At 49.6% G+C, this 22,797-nt stretch overlaps 1 protein-coding gene across 3 annotated transcripts in view; it reads left to right on the top strand.

Annotated features, from left to right (window-relative positions):
- The window catches only part of ALS2CL (ALS2 C-terminal like), a 757,501-nt gene that overhangs the window by 474,878 nt on the left and 259,826 nt on the right, over window positions 1-22,797 (top strand). For all 3 annotated transcript variants that reach the window (XM_069647086.1, XM_069647089.1, XM_069647088.1), the window contains one exon: window positions 7,797-7,863. In XM_069647086.1, coding sequence (XP_069503187.1) covers window positions 7,797-7,863 — 67 coding nt within the window. The remainder of the gene's footprint in view (window positions 1-7,796; window positions 7,864-22,797) is intronic.

Raw genomic sequence — 22,797 nt, 5'->3', positions numbered from 1 at the left:
AGGGGTGCCGGGAGGTACCACGGTAGAGGGGCCTGCTGACTCGGGACGGTGGAAGAGTCGCTTGTGTTGGAAGGCAGTGATATTACAGTGGGGAGGGCCCACTGTGGCGGACAGCTGCAACGCCAGGGGCCCTGTGAGGTCTCGGAGAACGAGCTATCTGTTGGAAGGGGAGCGAGGCTCTTCGGAGGAGAGGGCTGAAACTCGATAAGAGAGGATCTTGGTACCCAGCAGCCGAATGTCTAAGAGTAAAGGAAAGGGAGGCCCTTCGGGGTCGCTCTCTGCCTCCTCAAAGCAAGACCCAAACCTGGTCCAGATGTGGACGGTCGACACTGCAGGCTCCCACCGCGGGAAGACACAGGTGGAGGACCCAGAGGCACAGGGCCAGTGAACCTCACAAAGTCACCAAGTGTCGAGGGCGGACATGCAGGTCTGGTTCAAAGATCTGCAGGATTTCCTCATGTCCACGGTGCAGGAGCAGTTCGCTAGCATGAAGGAGGACATGAAGATTGCGGTTCAGGAGCTCCGGCAAGATGTGGCTAAACTTGAAGAGAGGACGGACACCTTGGAAAGGGTAGTGCAAAATGCGGAAGAAGAACTCCAGCAATGCAGTGTCACACAGGAGCAATTGGTTCGCCTGACACATAATCTGGAGTTACAGTGTGAGGACTTAGAGAATCGGTCCCGGAGGGCGAACATCTGCCTACAGAATATGGTCGAGTCGGTGGAGGAGAAGGACCTGAAGAAAGTGGTGCAGGAGGTGTTTCGGGACATTCTGGATGAGGAAGAGGCGGAGGCAATTAAGATCGACAGGGTCCATCGAGTGGGTCCCAGGAGGACGGGAGCCAGGGGAACGCCCCAGAGATGTGTTGGTGGCGATGTCTTCGTATCCACAAAAAGAGGAAATTCTGAGAAGAGCCAGGGTTATGGATCACATAAAAATGAATGGGGTGGAGGTCTACCTATTTCAAGATCTCTCGCAAGTGACCCTGCAGAAGAGGAGGGCGATGGCTCCAGTGACCAGGGAGTTGGTGAACAGGAAGATCAGATACAAATGGACCTTTCCGTTTGGATTGCTTTTTTCTTTGGAAGGCAGGCCAAGAAGGGTAACATCTTGTGAGGAGGGTCTGCAGATGATGGGCGTCCAGGAGGATGAAGGAAGTGGCAAGCGGCAGAAGTAGAGTGAGTCTCCCAGTAGGCGGCCCTCGGATGGAAGGAGATCCAGCACAGAAAGCAGTGTTAAGGGTGAAGATGGGGAAGGGTGTGATTGGTCTCTGTGGCACCTGGTGGGGTAGCCGGCTCTGGAGTTTGGCTTTTCACACCCCCCCCGGGGGAAACAGATAAAACTTAACGCAGCAGAGGTCAATTGGACAGCGGCCCGGCGGGGAGCTTGGTGCCAGTGTTCCCCATGTGAACTAGTAAAGGTCAGGGTATGCAGGGTTTAGGATTCCCACGGGGTGTTTTACCCGAGTTCTCAGAGGGGCAGGTGCGACGGGCGGAACGCCCTAGCAACCCTAGGTTCCAGGGCCCTCCTCGGGTCAGTGTTGGGGTGTTGGGGGTAGTTGGGGATAGGGTGGAGGGGTGGGGAGTGGGCGGGGGGGAGTCCGGTGAGGGTTCGAAGCCAGATGGGGGGCATTTGCATTGGAAGAGGTCAATTCACATGGGGACGCTGAAAATCCTAACTTATAATGTGCGGGGTCTGAATGCCCCTGTGAAGAGGAGGAAAGTGGAGGACTTCTTGAGAAGGGACAGGGGAGACATTCTACTATTGCAGGAAACGCACATTAGGGCACAGGACAAAGCAAAGCTACGTCTCCGTGGGTATAAGAGAATAATACAAGCTAACGCGGTTGACAGGAGAGCAGGGGTCCTGGTGGCTTTTCATGACGGGCTACAACTCAGCATTGGCAACTCGCTGAATGACAAACAGGGGCACTTCGTGTTTGTCAACGTAGTAATGGAGGGAGTGGCCCTTACTTTGGTCTCAGTATATGCCCCAAATCTGGGGCAGGATGCTTTTTTAAAAGATACCCTAGAGAAATTGGAGCCTTTTGCAGAGGGGGCAATCATCTTGGGGGGGATCTAAACATGGTTTGGGACCCTGCGGTGGATCAGAGCTCGGGATCCTGTCACAGTCCGGGGGCAGCGTCAAGTAAGCTACGCAAGGTAGTGAACCAACTGGCGATTAGCAATGTTTGGAGGGCTTTGAAAGGTCAGCAAAGTGGGTTTACATGCCACTCGCATGTGTACAATACCTGGTTGCGGATTGACTACTTTTGTGTGCCTGGGGGGCTGCTGGGGCACGTGCGGGAGGTCGAGGTGGGGCCCATCTCTCTGTCAGACCATGCGTCGGTGTGGATGGAGTTGCACACTCCGGATAGGAGGGCGGGACTTTGGCGCTGGAGGCTACCATATGGTTTCCTTCAGGACCCGATGGTGGGAAATTTGATTGGGGAAAAGATTGAGGAGTTTTGGACCCTTAACGACACTGGGGATGTTAGCCTTGCCACACAGTGGGAGGCATTTAAGGTTATTATAAGGGGCCAGGTGATAGCCTTGAAGGTCTCCAAAGATAAACAGCGATTTGCATGGGAGAAGGAGCTAGAGCGGAAGATTGCTGATCTAAGGGGGGGAACTTGCTTGCTCTCCCTCATTACGTTTGAAGAGAGCCGTGCGGCACGTGAAGGGACAGCTAGAGGTGCTGCGCACTAAAAAAGCAGAGAGAAGCCTTCTTTATGTTCGCCACCACTATTACATGAAGGCGAATAAGGCCGAAAGATATTTGGCCATGCAGCTAAAAGCTAAGTTGGAGGAGCGCTCGATTAAGGGGTTAAAAACATTGCGGGGAGAGATGGTTACCAACACGAAGGGCATGGGAGAGATCTTTAAAGATTATTATCAGAAGTTATATTCGTCGGACAAACCTAATGGTGAAGCCCAGCGTCTATATTTAAATAGGATAAGCTTACCCCGGTTGTCAGGGGAGGATACAGAAGCGCTGGAAGGCGAAATTAGCGAAGGGGAAGTCAGACAGGCGATAAAGGACTTGCACGCTCACAAAGCACCGGGCCCCGATGGCTTCACGGCGGCATTCTATAAAAAATACGTGAACGTGCTGGCCCCAATATTGGCAAAACTATTTAACTCCTTCAGGGAGGAGGGTTCTGTGACTCCTTCGATGAACAAGGCCAAAGTCATGGTCTTTCATAAGGTCGGGAAAGACCCACGTTAATCAACCTGGACGGCAAACTATATACAAAAATCCTAGCGGCTACGTTGACCCTGGTTCTTCCTAAATTGATCCATAGGGACCAATCAGGCTTTATTCAAGGCCGGAAGACATATGATAACATCCGGCGAATCATTCATTTGATAGAGAAGATTGGGATCAAGCATGTGCCGGCAGTCCTCCTGGCTCTTGATGCCGAGAAGGCATTTGACCGGGTGGAATGGTGAATGCTTTTTAGGACGATGGAGGGCATGGGCTTTGGGGAGCTCTTTTTGAAAATGGGCAAAGCCAATTACAACACCCCCTCAATAAGAATTGCACTGAATGGGGAGATCACGGAGAGGGTGGGGCTAAAGAGAGGGACTAAGCAGGGTTGTCCGCTTTCGCCACTTTTGTACGCAATTTTTCTGGAGCCGTTATTAATCATGATCAGAGAGCAACACACGATCGTTGGGATGGGCATGGCGGGCATCCACCATAAGTTGATGGCATATGCGGATGATATGCTGGTGCTTCTCACGGACCCGTCTCGCTCCCTTCCGGTGCTGTGTCGGGAGCTTGAGAAGATTGGGGCGGTGTCCGGGTTGAAGATTAATAGGAATAAGTCGGAGGTCCTGGTGTTATCAGGGGATATGGAGGATATAACGCAGGTGGCGACATCCCTTAATCTGAAAATGGCGAAAGGGGAGATTAAATATTTGGGAGTTAAGCTCACTGGGAAATTATAGTCTCTATTCAGGGCGAACTACACGGTCCTCCTTGATGAGGCCAAGAGGGACCTTGAACGCTGGAACCCCTTGTCGATCTCCTGGTGGGGACACATGGTTTCGATTAAGATGTCAGTCCTGCCAAAGTTGTTGTATTTTTTTCAGGCTCTCCCAGTCACAGTCCCCAGATCCTTCTTTCGAGCCCTTTGCGAAATTGGTATACTCCTTTGTCTGGAGGAGGAAGCAGCCCGGGGTTGCTAGGGAGGTGCTGACGGCCCAATATCAGAATGGGGGCCTTGCGTTCCCGCACTTTTTCAGATATTACCAAGCGGCACAGATGTGGGTTATTAGCGAGTGGATGGGGGGAGATGGTCACACGATTTGGGCGGACCAGGACAGAGCTGTTGCGCGTTCTCAACTGAGTGGTCTTTTATGGAAAGGGGTTCACACTAGGCATCCCAATTTGCGCATAAGTAAAGTGATGAGATCTACTCTAGAAGCGTGGGACGATCAATGGGAGAGGGATGCGATGACGAGTGTCCCTCTACCGTTTACCCCGATGTTCGGAACCCTGATTTCCCTCCTGGGATGGAAGAAGGGGCCTTTGAGAAGTGGGAGCAAGCAGGCTGGTTTAAGTAGGGGGAAATGTTTCAGGATGAGGAGGTAAAGTCATTTGAGACCTGTTTGAGGGACCTGGAATTGCAAGAGTCGGACAGATTTAAGTATAACCAGCTACGGCATTGGTTAGGGTCGCCAACAATAAAGCGGGCGGCTGGGAGAGATCTCACTCCATTTGAACAATATACCATGTCTAATTCGGGTGTGAAGTCCTTTGTGGCCACTTTATATAGATTCATAAATGTACAAACGGAGGATGTCAAATGGAATTATATGATGAAATGGGAGTGTTTGTTGGGGGTACCCCTCGCTAAGCAGCAGTGGAAGGATCTATGGGAGAACATCCCTAAGTTGACTTGTTCCATTCAGGCAAGAGAGATGTGGGCTAAGGTTGTCCTGCGGTGACACTACACCCCGGAGCAACTACATGGGATGTATCCTAAGGAGTCCAAACTGTGTTGGAGGGGCTGCGGGCGGGAAGGAACATGGAAGCACATTTGGTGGCACTGTGAGAGGATACAGGCCTTTTGGGAAGGGGTGAAAGGCCAAATGCAGAAGATGTTTCCTTACGTGGAGCAGTTGGGTCTACAGGTGTGGATGTGTGGTTTGAGGGACTGTACAGCGGCAAGGTTCTCTAAGGCGCAATGGAGATGCTTTATGGGGGTGGTTATTGTGGCGTGGGCGGCAATAGCTCAGAACTGGAAGCAATGTGACCCCCGGGGATCGCTATGTAGATACAGAGGGTTTGGTCATTGGTGGTAATGGAAAAACTGTCTTATGACTTGCAAGGGTCCCCTCGTGCGTTCATGAAAGGGTGGGGGACAGTTTTGGACTATTTGCAATCGGACTACATGATGCAGTGGTGCCCTCACAGAATCAGGATATTGGACCTCTTTCAGGCTTAATGAACTCTAAAGGTTGCAGGGGCTACTCACCGGTGGGGGGGAGGGGGAGAAGTTGAACGTTCTCATACTGGTTGTGGTTTTGATAAAATTAATAAAAATAAATTTAAAAATAAATAAATACATGCGCGAACAGGGAACAAACGGAGACTGTGCTCTGAGCTTTCAAGAGAGTAAGAGAAGGGGCTGAAGGGGAGTGGAATACACATTTTAGGCCATTCAGTATAAACTAGGACTAATGTCTGGCAGAGGGACTCCCAGGACCACCCTTGCTTTTTGCATATTATAAGTAACTTTGGGTCTCCCCTAAGGTACATGGGGAACCCAGACGTTGACCCCTTGCTCACTATTCTTAGAGAGGCACAGCTCCACCCTACTGATGAGGGCCAATCAGACCGAAACACGTGTCTGGGGTTGCTGTTGCATTTTGGTGCTGGACTACCCCAGAGCAAGACAAAGACTGATATGCTTTTCGTATTTCTCCTCTGTGAAAAAGATAGTGAGCTAAAGACTCTGGGTAAATCCCTGGTATCCAGGACTAATGTCTGGCAGAGGGACTCCCAGGACCCCCCTTGTTTTTTGTGTATAAAATCACATTAACATGACATAACAAGAAGCTCAATAAAGAAGAAATTATTCGGTATTTCTTTTTAAATCAGCACTTGAGTTCTCCTTCTGGAGGTTCATTGTACCTCAGTTGCGAGCTTAATTGAGTAATTTGTTTAAGAGCACTGACAGGCCTGGAAACAAAGAATCGTGGTGCTCCAGAAGGCGTGGAATTGGGTCAGTTGGATGTGTCTGTAGCACCTGATCTGGCATCAATATCTGTATCTACAGTAGTTTGTTAAAAAGGGAAGACAAGACAAATTGCTGATTTAAATATTGGTAATGCCTGCACCGTCTCAATGCATTTCCTTGCCTATCAGCTATGGCTGATAGTTCATTCACAAAGCAAGTGAAATGATGACATTGGCTGTCGTTCCTGCCTCCGATGAGGGATCGTCAATGGCCATCCCCTGGCAACAAATGGTGGCACCCGCATGTCATAGTCAGTGGCACCCACATGTGGCATGCTAGCATGGCTACTATTTGTATCTGAAGAACGGGTATGTCAATTGATCAGCACTGATGTGCCATGACACATTTACAGATTGTGGAGGCATTCCCCAGAGGGGTGCCTATACAATAACACAAATATGAGAACCAGCACCGAAAAAAGTTTATAAGGGAGTGAACGAAGTGGGACATAGACCAGGGACAAAACAAAACAAATATATATAAAGCAGGTGATTTACAAAGGTAACATTAGCCTACTGCCATGAGCAACTCAGACTGGAACCAGCAGCCTAAGAAAAGGTGACCACAAGGCACTTGTCAGATTATGGGCCTTATTATGAGTCCAGCGGTAGCCATGCTGGTAAAAATGGCACGGCTGCCACCGGAGTCTTTTTTTTTCGAGTGCCCGGCGATGGGGACTTACCTGGGTATTACATCCCCAGCAGTCCCTGTAATTGCCCATTGCCGGGCGTTGGGAATAATTACTCCCCATTCCCATTGGAGTCCCATTGGACTCAATGGGAATGGGGAGGACGTATGCACCGGCATCATTCATGAATGGTGCCGGTGCATCCGTCAGGGTCTGCGGGCGGGTGCCGTTCCACCCGCCAGGTCAGACCGGGCGGCCGGGAAGGCACCAGCTCGCAGACCTCGTAGTTTGTCGGTCCGGTAACAATGGTGCTTGTAGCTTACCGGCACCGTTGTTACCAGACCGGCAACCTTGTAATGAGGCCCTGTCTTCAATTAATGAACGCTTGCACACTGTGCAGGGTCACAGCAGGGAGCCACTTGCACTCAAAGCCACTGAATGCCTTCTTCATGGAGCCACACAGTGTTTAATTACTCTTAAAATCCAGCGTCTGGGCCAATATGGTGTGTTGTTAACCAACTTTAACTAAAGGCACAGTACCCACAATAGTGGGCACGTCTGACAAGGCAGGGATGAACTTTGCCAGGTTGTTCTGCTAGGAGCATATTAAGAGTGAATCGAAATTTCTGTGATGTTATACTCAATGAACAGGGTTCTGACCATGGAAAGAGTAATAAACCTACCAGTGTCTCTGTCACCATCTTGAGAAGTCATTATACAGTGTATTTCGATATCCAATGCTACAAATAAAATGAGGACTCCATGAATCCAGTATTCTCTAAATAAATAAATGATATATAGCTGAACAATGCCAATTGAAGAGAAAGGAATATATAATTTGCAATTTGCTGATGTAGTGCATCTGTTTCGCAACAAGGTTCGGCACACAATAATGATCATTATGCATTCCTTTCCAGCCAAACACTACGCATTATCACTCCAGAGGATGAGATCTTCCTGTCTGCCAAAGAACCGGAGCACAAGGTCAGTTCACAACCCATGTTCCCCCTGGCCTCACTGAGGAAGGCACAAATTGAACAACCCCAAAGCCCATGTTCCCCCTGGCCTCACTAAGAAAGGCACAAATTGAACAACCTCAAAACCTATGTTCTCCCTGGCCTCACTAAGAAAGGCACAAATTGAACAACTTCAAAACCCATGTTCTCCCTGGCCTCACTAAGAAAGACACACATTGAACAACTTCAAAACCCATGTTCTCCCTGGCCTCACTAAGAAAGGCACAAATTGAACAACCTCAAAACCTATGTTCTCCCTGGCCTCACTAAGAAAGGCACAAATTGATCAACAGTGCCAGCCACTTTCAACACCAGCACAGGATTGCAGGCAAATGTATGATATTGTTACGGTATTGATATTTATATCAATAAAAAAGCCCATTACCTCATCATCTGTCCTCCTCAGCACAGTCCTTACTTGCGTGAGGGATTAGCCTTGAGACTAACTCTGACTACAACCCTTTTAATGTCTCTGCTAGAAAAGAGAATCAGGACCTTACTTCTAGTTTCCCCTATAGACCAGGAGATATGCCCACTGGCTCCCCATCAAGGCTAGAATCCTCTTCAAAACATTGTGTGTCACACATAAATGCTTCACCAGATATGCCCCTACTTATGCCAATAATGCCATTTCCTACAACATAGCCCCTAGATCCTTAAGATACAATTCTAGCACCCAACTAGTTGTTCCTCGTTTCAAGAAATCCATGGCAGGGGCCAGTAGTTTTCCAGTTACAGCACCCAAAATCTGGAACTCCCTCCCCACTCTCATCAGAAATTAGCCATCCCATCTGCGCTTCAAGAAATCAATCAAAACGTGGCTCTTTAACAAATTCTAAAGTAAGCAGCTGACTCTGTACCCCCACTATACACGTGACTGTGTCCCTCAAACACCTAGCCTCTATACCTGAATCAAAAATGCATATAATGACACACCTTGTATAGAATCAATCATGCATAAAATAGAATACCTTGCATAGCCCTCAACACAACCAGGTAATTAGTTATAATGTATATAGTTTGTAATATATCTTTTTACTGTACTGTAATATGGATCTTCCCTGCAACCAGATTCAAGCTTCTTGTAACCTGGACTGTACTGTAACATGGATTTTCCCTGTAACCAGATTTAAGCATTTTGTAACCTACGCCGTGATATCTACGGGTTTGGGCATATAATAAATGCAATAAATCAATAAATCTATCTCTCTTAAATCTTTGAGATCCATTCTCTTTGGAACCATAGTGTCTTAACCCTCCCAGATCAACCCTTGTCATCAAATCTATCCTCTCTTCACCCAGAGAGTTTTCTGCAATTGTACATGCTGTTCCACATACTGTGGATGGACCTTTACCTCCAGAAAAAGATGCTCTTCTCTCATGATTTGTTTCTCAACATCAGTCCCCACAGGACTGTGGGGGGAGCGGAGGGGGAGGGAAGGCTACCACTCCTTTGGCCCTGTATGCCTTTCCACTAATTACCCTGATACAAAGCATGCTTCAGAAGATTTGCCGGGAGGGGATTCCACAACATGGGTCGAGAAGAACATTTTCCTCCTTATGGCACAGGGGAATCCGGTTAATCCTCCATTTGGTTTCACTGGCTGGAATGGCCAGTCCCCTTGTGGTTAAAGCTGATGGGTTAGAAGCTGAGCTGCTAGAACACAGAAGCTTGGGATGTTCTAAGGATGTGGCTCTCTATATCCATGAGGCCAGGAGGCCACCCACCCTCCTTGTTGTCAAGCGTCATTAGTGAAATTGCACTAGATGGTGTAGAAGAAATGCCCTTTTAGTGATCAGCCCTTTCCTCATTCTCGATTGCCTCAGGGACAGGTTTTTGTTAGGGCTGTCAGATTCTACACTAAGGGACAAGTGGGCTCCTATCAAGACATTCAGAGATAATTGAGGAGGGGTGGCTGATTTGGCAAACTAGCAGCAAAGTTAATTTGGAGTTTTTATCTGTGTCCTGTTTCCCTCTTGGCACTTACCTCTGGTCTTTAAAGTGATCGGGCAATTACCTTTCAGCCATTGGCCACTTTCCGTTGTTTATTGTATTAGCTAAGGTAGTAAAAGTGTTTGTGATGGGGCCCTAGGGTTGGAACCGTCCTTGCTAAGCTCTGTTGATTTGTACAGTGTCTTTCTTGCTTGCTGCCAGGTCACAGGATGTGTTTTGAGGTGAAGCCCACACCTCATTTGTTGTAAGATCAGGGGTTATCCTGGATACCTCACAATTAGTTTGTTATTTCAAAAAGTGGATGTTCCAAACTGTTTACGATTAGTGTTAAGTGCAATTTTTAATAGTCATCAATTGGTTTGAGTGGGCTCATGGTCCCATTTATAGTCAGCTGACACGTGTTTCGACCGTGTGGGTCTTAATCAAGGCTAGTGGTATGGTATGGATATCCCAGATGGGGTCCTGTGGAGAGAATTGCGGTCAGTCCATTGGAGTACAGCTGGGCTCCTCGATAGACCCTGAATTTGCAAATAATGTCGCTTGTGAGGACGCTCACACGCGACATCATTTGCAAATCAATCAGAAGCATTTATCTTGGGTGTTGTTTTACAGCTTGCAAATTGGTTATTCATCATTTAGTTATTTCATATTTTCTGAAAATGTTCAATCTACTCATCTTTCTCCTCCCACAGTTTCATAATTCTGTGTTCCGACTTCCTTCTTATAGAGATGGGTATTTATTAAATTTGAAGATATCCAAACATTTGTCACTCAGACTAATAATTCTGCTTCCAAATTAGTTCAGCTATGTGCCTTTCTGGTAATTGCTCCTTCTCTGCATGTTATTCTGTATCAGAACATGATGTAGCTGCCTTACTTGCTTATGCACATCTTACTGCTGCCACTCATCCTTGTTCTGCTTCCTTGAATAAATCCTCTTGTACTCTTTTGTTGCAATACTCAGTAACTTTGCTTGATACTTCTCTTCAATCACAATGGTTTCAGGTTGGTTTCCTTCTAAATTGAAACAGGCCACTTGTATTATGTTACTGAAACAACCTAATCTTGATGTATGTAATCCTTCAAACCAAGATCCAATATCACTACAACCTTATTTACCTAGACACATGGAAAAAATAATTCACTCCCAACTATCTGCTTATCCTAATTCTTATAAAATAATATCTCCAATTGAATCCAGCTTTTGGCCATTTCATTGTACAAAAACAGCTCTTCTTCCAGTATATGTTCATACACTGTGCTTCTATTTTGTCTTCACTTGGTATCTCTGATTATGGTATTTTAGGGTTTACATCCTACCTAGTAAATCCCTAAAAGGTTCTACTTCTTAGTTTTCTTCGTTGTCATTTTGTGTTTTCCGCAAGGCTCTTTCCTTGGTCCTCTTCTTTTTACTCTGCATGCTTTCCTGCTGGCTTCATTGGGCCTCATTCCGAGTATGGCAGTAAGGGATACCGGTCACCGTTAACGAGACCGGTGCCGGTAATCCCTTACCGCCACATTCCGAGTTCCCTTTGCGCCCTCGTCCTTAACGCCTGCTTTTAGCAGGCGGTAGGAACGAGGGCGCAAAGGTGCTTTTAAGCCAATAACGGTGACCGTAAAGTACGGTCACCGTTATTTGCAATTTCCCCATTCCCATTGAGCCCTATGGGGGCTCATTTGGGAATGGGGAAGAGCCCTGGGGAATGGGAAATTACCGCCCTGGTCAACTCGGAATAGGGCGGTAATTTCCCATTCCACCAGGGCGGTGCCGGTACGGGTCCGGCGCCGACCAAGGCGCTAATAGCGCCATTGGTTAGCGCCAGACTCGGAATCTTTTGGTTTTCACACTGACTTTTCTGCTGATAAAAGATTGTCTTTTTCTTTCCCTCTTTTTTATAGACTCTCTTCATCAACGTCTCCCTAAAAATGTATCTCACATTGAATCCTGGATGGATATTCACCATATTCATCTAAACCCTAAGTAAATGAATATTCCTTTTTTCCTACTGCTTCCTCAGACATTAGTCCTTGATCTTTTGCTTTTCATCCTCTCCAGGTAGCTATTGCCACTTTAGCCCTCGATCAATGTTTGCTTTTTGATTCATTCTTTTCTTGTCAACACCAGATTCCGTCAGTAGGTCGTTCTTGCTGGTTCCAGTTATATAATATTTCTTTAAAAAAATGTATTTACTTACATTTTATTCCAGTAAATAGTTACAGTAATGTTTGCTTCTTTCTCAAATTATTGCTGCTCTCTTTATGTGGCATGGCCAAAAGATGCAGTACTTCTGTTTCTGTCTACCCTGTTTTGCATTCTGCAGTTCATATCCTTTTATGCTGGATTACTCCTCCCATGTTTGTCCGTAGATTGCTTGTCTCTGTTGGCCTATTCCTTGATTGGACATTTTCATGTTATTTCTAATTTGTAATGTATCTGTACTCTGATCTTATGTCCTGGTATCAGCCTTCCAGACCACTCTGCTCTTCTACCAGGATCCACTCCCTATTCAGCGCCCTCCTTACGCCTTAACTCCTTTCCATTCCTTTCAACTCTTGCTTCTTGAAATTTGGAATGAGTTATCTTCGGATGCATATGTTCCAGATTCACTTTAACATTGTTTAAAACATATCCATAAGAACATCAGCCAACCACTTCTTTTCCATCTATGCATTGCATTCGTTTTTAATATGCATTTTTATTATTCATGACGTTGTTTTCCTCATGTACCTCGCTTTGAATAAAATTGCTATTTATAGATTAACTATAAATAACAGATGAATATAAATAAGCCAATCTTTCTCTCTCTCTCTCTCTCTCTTTCTCACTCTCTCTCTCTCTCTCTCTCTCTGTCTCTCTCTCTCTCTCTCTCTTTCTCTCTCTCTCTCCCTCTCTCGGTATCTCTCTCTCTCTCATTATAATGAGAGACCAACACGTGATACAAGTCCCATTAATGCCCAGGACTACCACCAGCCCAAATTGGTGCAGGTGGGAGGGATTATTTAAACTTTTGGGTAGGACAGGGCAGTGAACCTGGTCTCTAAGGAACACATTATTATCTGGTGTTAACGGTAAAACGTGTGGTATCATAAATTTGGAATCATACAAAAATGTCGACCTGGTAATTGCGACGGCCGAAAATGCTGATTTCTTTTTTTTAACCCCCCTTACACCACATATATATGTGGGGGGGTTAGAGTATAATATTAATATGTGGGGCTGAGGGGGGTCTCCCCACGTATATATATGTGGTGTAAAGGGTTAAAAAAAAAGTCACCATTTTCGGCCGTCGCAATAATCACATAGATCCCATAAATATTTTAAAATAACACCTAAATATAAGTTGGAATAGCATGGGATGTTTACTACATGTGCTGTATAGGGTAAAATGCTCATATTTACCAAATGCAGTACTTCCTTTTTAGCCAAACGCATCATTGGGGAGTATTTTAAAAGCAAATGGTATTTAAAATAACATGCTTTTACTGTGACCACCATACACATACGAAGACCCTAAGCTCTTTTCTACACAAAGCCTACTTACTTGTAACCTATAGGTACTTTCCTTTCCTTCGTTGTAGTCAAAGTGTTTGAACATTCTCTTACTCAACGTTATAACATAGTATACTATATCTTGAGACCACCCTACATCCCTCCAATGAGTTGACCTTCACGAGTCAGCCTTCACTGCCATTCTGTGATCCATGGAAAACATGCAGGAAACACTGAAGCATAGTGTCTTAGTGACTTTCACCACCGTCGTAACACTCACTCATTACAAATTACCCAAATGACTTTCCGTCCCAGAATTCACTTTACATCACTGGATACAGGGGCACCCAGAGGACTAGATTGTCATTCTTCATTTCGACAAACTCAGTACATATGACCCAAGAAGACAGTTTTCACTCTTTCTACCTCAGTACAGAGACGGCTAGAGGGAAACATTTCGAAAAATGAACATCTCCTCTCCCAGAGAAGAATTCTAGAGGTCTACATTTCCCAGAATCTATTTTGTTTCACTCCTTGCAGAAGCTCCCACAAGACTAAGGGCCTCATTATGACCCTGTCGGTCCGGAAACAATGGTGGCGGTAAACCCACCACCACCGTTGTTTCCGGACCGGCAAACTATGAGTTCTGCAGGTGGGTGGTGTTACTCCCACCAGGTCTGACCTGGCGAGAGTAACGCCACCCGCCTGCAGACGGAAATGGAAACACTGGCACTGTTAATTACGCGGCCGGTGTTTCCATGGTCCCCATCCCCATGGGGTCCTATGGGAATGGGGAGTAACGTTTTTCCACCTCCGGAATTACCGGACCACCGGGGCTGTAATGCCCCGGTAAATCCGGCAAGTCCATAGGCGGTAATTAATTCCGGGTCCAGCAGCAATGAGGCCCTAAATGTCTGAGAATGTGCTCTATCTCAGACACAGAAATCCCTAAATTCAATGCATTCTATATCACTCTGAAGTGTCTGGATGCAAAACATTCTATATCACTCAGAACTGCCTGCATTAAGTAAATACTATCTCACCCTGAAATGCCTGCATGCAATACATTCTATCTCACTCAGAACTGCCTGCATTAAAAACATTCTATCTCACTCTGAAATGCCTGCATGCAATACATTCTGGGGGTAATTCATAGAATTCAGCGCACAAGTGGCGCACGCGGCTGGCGCACAGTGTGCGCGTGCGACTTTCTGCGCCAGCTGCGTGCGCTAAAATCCATTTCCGCACACAGCATATTCATGGATTGTAACATCCAAAACCATCCATGGCGCAGAGTGGCGCAGCGACCCTGCAGCAGCACCAGTTACGCCCCCAACCCCTCCCCGTGCGCCATGTACAGCGCACAAATCCCGTACATGGCGCACAGGCCCACAACCACGAAAACGCCTGTAAACCTCCCTGCGCACCCCTCCGAATACACGTACCCCACTGCGCGGGGAGTCTCACATGCGACTGGCCCTGTGTGAGCGGGGTACGTGTATTACTGGGGTGCACGGGAACTTTCACACGGATTTGCCCTGTGCGAGTGGGGTACGTGGATTTGGGGGTTGCGCGGGAAGTCTCACACGCGATTGGCCCTGTGCGTGCAGTCTACGTGGATTACTAGGGTGCGCGAGAAGTTTCACATGCGATTGCGTCTGTGCGAGCGGGGTACGTGGATTACTAGGGTGTGCGTGAAGTTTCACACGCGATTGGCCCTGTGTGTGTGGGCTATGTGGATTACTGGGGTGCGTGGGAAGTTTCACATGCGATTGGGCCTGTGCCAGCGGGGTACGTGGATTACTAGGGTGCGCGTGAAGTTTCACACGTGATTGGAATTGTGGGTGCAGGCTACGTGGATTACTGGGGTGCGTGGGAAGTTTCACACGCGATTGGCCCAGTGCGAGTGGGGTACATGTATTACTGGGGTGCGCGGGAAGTTTCACACGCGATTGGCCCTGTGCGAGCGGGGTATGTGGATTACTAGGGTGCGCGGGAAGTTTCACACGCGATTGGCCCTGTGCGAGCGGGGTACGTGTATTACTAGGGTGCATGGGAAGTTTGACACGCGATTGGCCCTGTGTGTGCAGGCTATGTGGATTTGGGGGGTGCACGGGAAGTTTCACATGCGATTGGCCCAGTGCGAGCGGGGTACGTGGATTTGGGGGGTGCACGTGAAGTTTCACACGCGATTGGCCCTTTGCGAGCGGGGTACGTGTATTACTGGGTTGCGCAGGAAGTTTCACACGCGATTGGGCCTGTGCGAGCGGGGTACGTGGATTACTGGGGTGCGCGGGAAGTTTCACACACGATTGGCCCTGTGCGAGTGGGGTACGTGTATTACTGTGGTGCGCGGGAAGTATGACACACGATTGGCTCTGTGCGTTCAGGCTACGTGGATTTGGGGGTTGCGTGGGAAGTTTGACACATGATTGGCCCAGTGCGAGCGGGGTACGTGTACAACGCGGTATGGGGAAAGTTTCACACGTGCTTTCACTGTCAGAGCGTGGTACGTGTATCCAGGGGGGTGCGCGGGGAGTCCCACACGTCAATTGGCAGTGTGGGTTCTCACAGGTGTGCCCTCTACCCCCTCCAAGGACCCTGCATGCAACACACACCACAGGGGACTACCCAGCACCCCTGGTCATGTCCCGCAGGCAGTCCATCCACCATGGGCATGCCCCCAGCCAGGCCACATGTCACCTTGCACTAGTGATCACCAATTTATGTCCCCCAGCACCCCCACCCCCCAGTAGTCAGGGGCACCTGCCAGCAGACCCCCACTCATGTCCCCCTGCACCCCCACCCCCCAGCAGTCAGGGGCACCTGCCAGAAGGCCCCCACTCATGTCCCACTCATGTCCCGCAGCACCCCCACCCCCAGCAGTCAAGGGCACCTGCCAGCAGACCCCCACTCATGGCCCCCAGCACCCCCACCCCCCAGCAGTCAGGGGCACCTGCCAGCAGGCCCCCACTCATGTCCCACTCATGTCCCCCTGCACCCCCACCCCCCAGCACTCAGGGGCACCTGCCAGCAGGCCCCCACTCATGTCCCACTCATGTCCCCCAGCACCCCCACCCCCAGCAGTCAGGGGCTCCTGCCAACAGGCCCCCACTCATGTCCCCCTGCACCCCCATCCCCCAGCAGTCAGGGGCACCTGCCAGCAGGCCCCCACTCATGTCCCACTCATGTCCCCCAGCACCCCCACCCCCCAGCAGTCAGGGGCACCTGCCAGCAGGCCCCCACTCATGTCCCACTCATGTCCCCCAGCACCCCCATGCCCCAGCAGTCAGGGGCACCTGCCAGCAGGCCCCCACTCATGTCCCCCTGAACCCCCACCCACCAGCAGTCAGGGGCACCTGCCAGCAGGCCTCCACTCATGTCCCCCCAACACATCAACATGACCCACAATCATGGCCTTCATGGCCACCCAAATCCAGGCCCCCCCAGCCAAAAAAGCAACCAAGCATAACATGCACACCACATTGAAATGGCCATTACGTGAAACAACCCAAATGGCATGTATGTACATCAACACAACACATGTCTGTCATACACACACAATGGGTGCCAGTGAATGTGAAAACCCACATTGTGACATGCATGAAACCAATGAGAGAATACCAGACATTGAAGTATATGAAAAAATGTATTCAACCAAAAATAGTGTAGAAACAAAATTAAACACAAAACTAAGGATGTAAGGAAAACAAAGCAGATGTCACATAATGATAAAAAACTAATGAAGAACTATATACAAAAATGTGGGGTATTGTCCAAGTGCCCAAAAAAAAATGAAAACCAAAAGGAAACCTAACACTAACTAACTAACTATCTACAATGGCAGCGGGCTAGTCCGACGGCTCACTTTTTGACGGCCAGGGCATCATGGAACTCCCGCTGTATGTCCCGGAGGCAGTCCTCTTCCATGACCCTGAGGGTTCGCAGGGACGACGACATGTTCACCTCCAACTCCCTGCGAATTGCCTCGAGGCACTCGGCCCGTCTCAGGGCCCTCCGCATGAAGTTCTCCGCCCTGACCATTGTGAGCCGTGCCTCTTCTGCCTGCTGCCGCTCCGCATCTATGGCGTGGCCCAGCCGCTGCCACACGGAAGACACTTGAAATCCTGGGTCCTCCTGCCCTCTGGCCGATGCCTGCCCCTCCGATGTTGAAGGCCCCGAGCCTTCATTGCTCCCACCATGTTGCTGCTGCTGCTGTGCCTGTGCCTGCGACCTGGCTCTTGCTGCCTGCACGTCCTCCTCCGGCTGGGGTGCAGTTGTGGTGGTGGCTAGCCCTGCTGGATGTCCGACTCCCGACTGTGGCAGGGATGTGTCCTCCACCAGCCTGGCCGCTGGGTGATACATGGGTGGGAAGATGGCATGGAGGACGACTGGCACGTAGGGGGTTCAGGTGAGGTGGGGGTCGCAAGAAGGTCCAGCACACGGAGGAATCCAGCACTGGTGACCCGTCCCACCAGGTCAACGCGGTCAAAGAGGCATCCGAGATGACGTCCAGTCTCTTCACGAAAACACTGCAGGTCACCTTGCATGCCCCGTTGACGCAACGCCATCCCAGCCAGGACAGGCTCAACACGGTCCCGGATAGCCACATCAGCAGGGAGAGGAAGGCCAGTTGTTGTGCGCTCATCCCCTCCCTGAAAACGGGTCTGGATTTAGGCATCCCTGCTGGTGCCAGATGATGCAGTGACAGGATCAGGGACAGGATCACACACAGGCACCTCCGCAGCAGCCTGTGCTGCCTCCTGTCCCTGCCCCTGCACTGCACCACTAGCACCAGTGGAATCCACACCTCCAGACCCCGTGTGTGTCCCTTCCGCAGCCTTCTCCTCCACCAAACCCCCCACCAACCTGGATGACTCCATGCCATCTTCCTCCGTTGGACCCTGTGGGGTCTCAGCTGCCCCTTCAGCTGCGGCCTGGGACGCGTCACTAGACTCCTCACTCCCCGACGAGATGACAATCTGGGAGGGGAGCCAGGCCTTGCGTCTCCTGCTGGTGGTGTAATCCCTGCCGCTGTGCTCCACAGCACCCTCTCCGCCCTCTTCATCAGTTGACACTGCAGACAGGGAGAGATAAAACACAGGCATCAGGGCACTGTACAATGGACTGATACACACATGACAGTTATACATGAGTGGCATTGTCAAACTTCAGACATGGCATCACACTCCACAAAACACATGTCATTTGTAACCCCACACATGAGCAAATCCACAGCAATATTGCACCATGCAGCACCATCCATACACATAGAACAGCATGAGCATCCGAAGCTGAGCCTGACGTCACATGAAACACGGGGAGTGCACAACACATGCCCACACGCCACCACACTTACATGCATGTGTACATGTCCAACAACTGTCACAGTGCTGAGATCGACATCCAAGTCACATCTGGCATTCAGCCTTCTACATATCAGTGACACATGCATCCATGTTGCATCACGGTTGCACACTTGTCAAATGTACACACATGCACATGTACACAGTGCAGATACATGCAGCTGGAACCACCATCTATGTGTGAAACCACAACCATGGCAACATACATACACAGTAATGCATACGTGTGTGCTCCCACACCGCATTTGGCCTTCATGCTTACCAACACATACACCATCCATGTGTCTCACACATGAGAGGAATCACATGTCTCAGCCTCACGCCCCTGTACATACACATCCATACATGGCCCTACAAAGACACATGTGTAACCTGCACACTACTGGCACACCACAACACACACAACGTCCAATCAGTATGCATGTACACTTACCGCTCGACTCCAGATGGGTCAGCCTCTCAAGGATGTGGATGTGGAGCGCTGGGTGTGTGCGTTCCAGGACCCTCATCTGGTGGTCTGACAGCTGGCCCCGGCGCCCCTTGGCATTCGCTGCCTTCAAGAGGCGCTGGGCCTTGTCGAGGGTCCTGGACCTGAAGTCCTCCCAGCGCTTCTGGACATGCTTGATGTCGCGGACTGCCACCCCCTCCACGTTGATGGCAGTCACGATGTCCATCCAGATCCTGGTTCGTACTTCATAGTCGGTGCGCAAACTTCCAAAGAGGGCATCATACTGCCCCAGGACTTGCTCCACCAGGACACCACTTCCCTGGCACTGAAGCTGGTGGCCCTCTGCCTCTCTGGCTGGGGGTTGCCAGTGGTGGTAGATGGTGTAGTGCCCGACATGGCAACCCCAGAGGCAGGTGTGGGTGGGCAACTGGGTCCTGGTGCTGGGCTGTGGAGCGATGGTATTCCAGTTGGGAGTCTATGGTTCCAGCAGGGGTGGTCACAGCAACTGCACCCCTGGCTGACGTGCAGGCAGCAAATAGCAGGGCATTTGGGCAGCAGGCAGGCAGCAGCAGATGGCCGGTGGGAGTGTGCTCGGGGCTCTGGGGGGCAGTAATTCGGCCTTCTGGGCAGGAGCATGGTCTTCCGTTTGTTTTCACGTGACCAGCTTGATACGGAGTGATTTGGCACGTGAAAAATGTGCATGTCAGCGTGTAATTTGAGGAAAGGCCCTTAGCACGTACACGCATAAGTGACGTTGTACATGTGTGCCAGTTTAAAAGGTACGTGTAGGACGCCATTTTCTTGTACGTGCTTTTCGTGGAGAGCGAGTGGGTGAATTTTGTACTTCTTGTCAGTTCACACACCATTACTTCACAGCGTTTCAAGTTCGTACTCCCTGTTACCTCTGACAGCTTTCAGATTTTTGGTTGGGCCTGTTTCCTCAAACAGCGTTCACTTCTTCTTTTGTCCTGTTTCCTCAAACAGCGTACAAATCTTTTTCTGGCGGGGGTGTTGTCTTTTTCACGTTCTTTTTCCAGGCATACGGTGAGTCCCGCATGTATTTACCAACTGTGCTTGCCCCGTGTGTTGCGTACCCCTTCAGAGGTCATTGTAGGCTGCGTGTATTACGCGTATGCTTATTTTTGTGTTTCTGGGTGCCACAGCGTAGTGCGGGTTCATTTTTCCACACATGTGGTTTACGAGGGGTTGCATGCATGTTATTTTTTTATTTCGGGGTGCCTGTGCCTTTCGTGACCCGTCATCTTCCCCCAGGGGTCACAGACACCCATCTAGAGCACTAGGGTACGAATTCCATCTAGTACCCTACCCCTTTCACCCCCAATTGCCCAGGACAATTGTTTACTGCAACTCCCATACGCACAACAACATCAGTGCCATGGTTGGGAGGCGACCAAGCGGTAAGGGAGGCAAAGGTGGCTGACCTCCAAAAGGTGGGCATGGTGGATGCGGTAGGGGACGTGGTCAGGATTTGCAGGGTGCCCCTACACCCCCATGTGTGTTGGACCAATCAGGGACACCCATGCCCCCCCCCATGGTTGTGGGTAACGTAGCTGACACCATCCCAGCTCAGCCCTTGTTGGACCAGCCCATTGTGGCACCTGACCCGGCACAGGATGACTCCCAGGCTGACTTCCAGGTCAGCAAGTCCAAGCCACGTGTGGCGGTGCAAGTTGGTGTCACCATTCCACATGGATCTGGGGCAACGATGTCATCTGCTGCCCCAAGTAGGCAGGGTGGGGAGGCTTCAGGAGCAGCTGCAGCTCTATCCACCCCAGCTCAGAGTCTCCCAGCCGGGACAGTGTCCAGGTCCATCAAACCAACGTTGCCCCTGCCAACATCACCCTTCAGCCAATGCCTGCACCAAGACCTATGGTCATTGTGCATTCGCACACTCCTAGTACCCAGTCCACCGGCGCTTCTGCCTCTACTGACCAGAGCGGCGTAAGCCACTCAGGCTCTGCTCCACCTTTGAAAAAGAGGAAGAAGGGTGCTCTGGCACTACAGGCTGAGACCCCAGACACGGCTACACACTCCGGCACGTCAAGGAAGCCTAGCTTTAATGATGCCGAACTTGATGCACTTGTGGCCTATGTGTCGGCACATAGCCGGGAAATGGTGGTGACTGCAGGGTGCAAGACCACACCTGGTAAACGTAGGGCACACTGGCAGACCATTGCGGACCGCAGAAGTTCCCTTGAATATGTGAGGCGCACAGCTGATGATTGCTACAAACGGTGGAATGACCTGACACGCAGATCAAAGAACAAGCTGGCCTCAAATCATGCCGCTACTCTGGTGACTGGCGGTGGGTCTCCACTAGAGGACAAAAAACTCACTGAACATGAGTCTGTTGCTGGGACCTTCGTCACAGAGGAACAGATCCAAGGCGTGGGAGATCTACCTGATTACGACGCATTGTCCGGTGAGTGCCCATGCATGTGTGTGTAATCCATGTGTATGTTGTTTGAGTGACGGGTTCTGATTGAGTGCCAGGTGAGGGTGTGTATCCAGAGTCTTATGGGTCACCCATGTGCTTCCTCCAATACATTCACATGCCTTGGATTTGGGTATGACAGTATCCCTTCTGCCCACAGTAGCCAATTAGCCCCACATTACTGCAGTTGCCCTTAAACTGTCATCTTGCAACAACATTGTTCTGATTTTTTCTGTGTCCATTCTGGCTGATTGTTTCCATTCTCCCATTTTTGCAACACATTTTTCAGCCCTAATGCCACATATGTGACATGCTTCTGTCATTGTTTACACCCCACATTGTGCCACATTTGTTATCTGGTTATGTGAATTATTAGACCATTCAAGGCGATAGAGTATTGGCCTGCTCACATTTGTTTTTAGGGGCTGTTTGCATGTGGAACATGATAGTTGTTTCCTGTCATGTTAAAGTGACCAACCATTGATGTGTACATCTGCCTACAATCACTGTATTATTGTACACTGGATGTGTTGCAGTGTGTGGCACATGCAAATTTTGCCACACTATTCTGCATTAATATTCTCATCATGTCCATGTGACATGGATGTGTGACAGTACTCATTCACTGACATATCGCTGTAGTTGTCTAATTTACCATGGCTATGCTACATGACATCTGTGTGTGGCATGTGTCATGTATGTGTATTGGACATGCCACTCGCAGGCTAATGTGTGATGCCAGTGCTACCCAACATGCTGCAAATGTATTGCTTTTCCATCTTGGTGTCCTCAGTGTCTGCCTTTTTGACTCCCCTTCCAACTCATTGACAGTGCATGCATGGCAGGGTTATAGTCATGTGGGACATGGGTAAACCATGTATAGGATCTCTGTCTTGTCAGGCCTATGTGTGTGCTATGGTGCTCATGCCTGTTTCCATTTGTTGTATTTCATGTTTTTGCAGGTGACGACGCACTTGATGCTGGTGAGGTTCAGGAGATGGTGCAGACCAAGGAGGATTCTCAGCCACGACCAGGCCCCAGTGAGGGACGTGGTGTGGTGGTGGGTGAAAACACTTTGGTACTGCAGACCATACTGTCGAGGGGTGTCTCTGGGTGCAGCTCCCCAGACCTCTATTCAGGTGCTGAATCGGATGATGTGACTGTGCTGTCGCAGGTCAGTGCTTCTGGC

The sequence above is a fragment of the Ambystoma mexicanum genome, chromosome 2q (genome assembly GCF_040938575.1).
Source record: "Ambystoma mexicanum isolate Mex_15411 chromosome 2q, UKY_AmexF1_1, whole genome shotgun sequence".
Classification (NCBI taxonomy): domain Eukaryota; kingdom Metazoa; phylum Chordata; class Amphibia; order Caudata; family Ambystomatidae; genus Ambystoma; species Ambystoma mexicanum.
The sequence above is the reverse complement of the archived record's forward strand: the minus strand, read 5'-3'. Positions and strand labels throughout refer to the sequence as shown.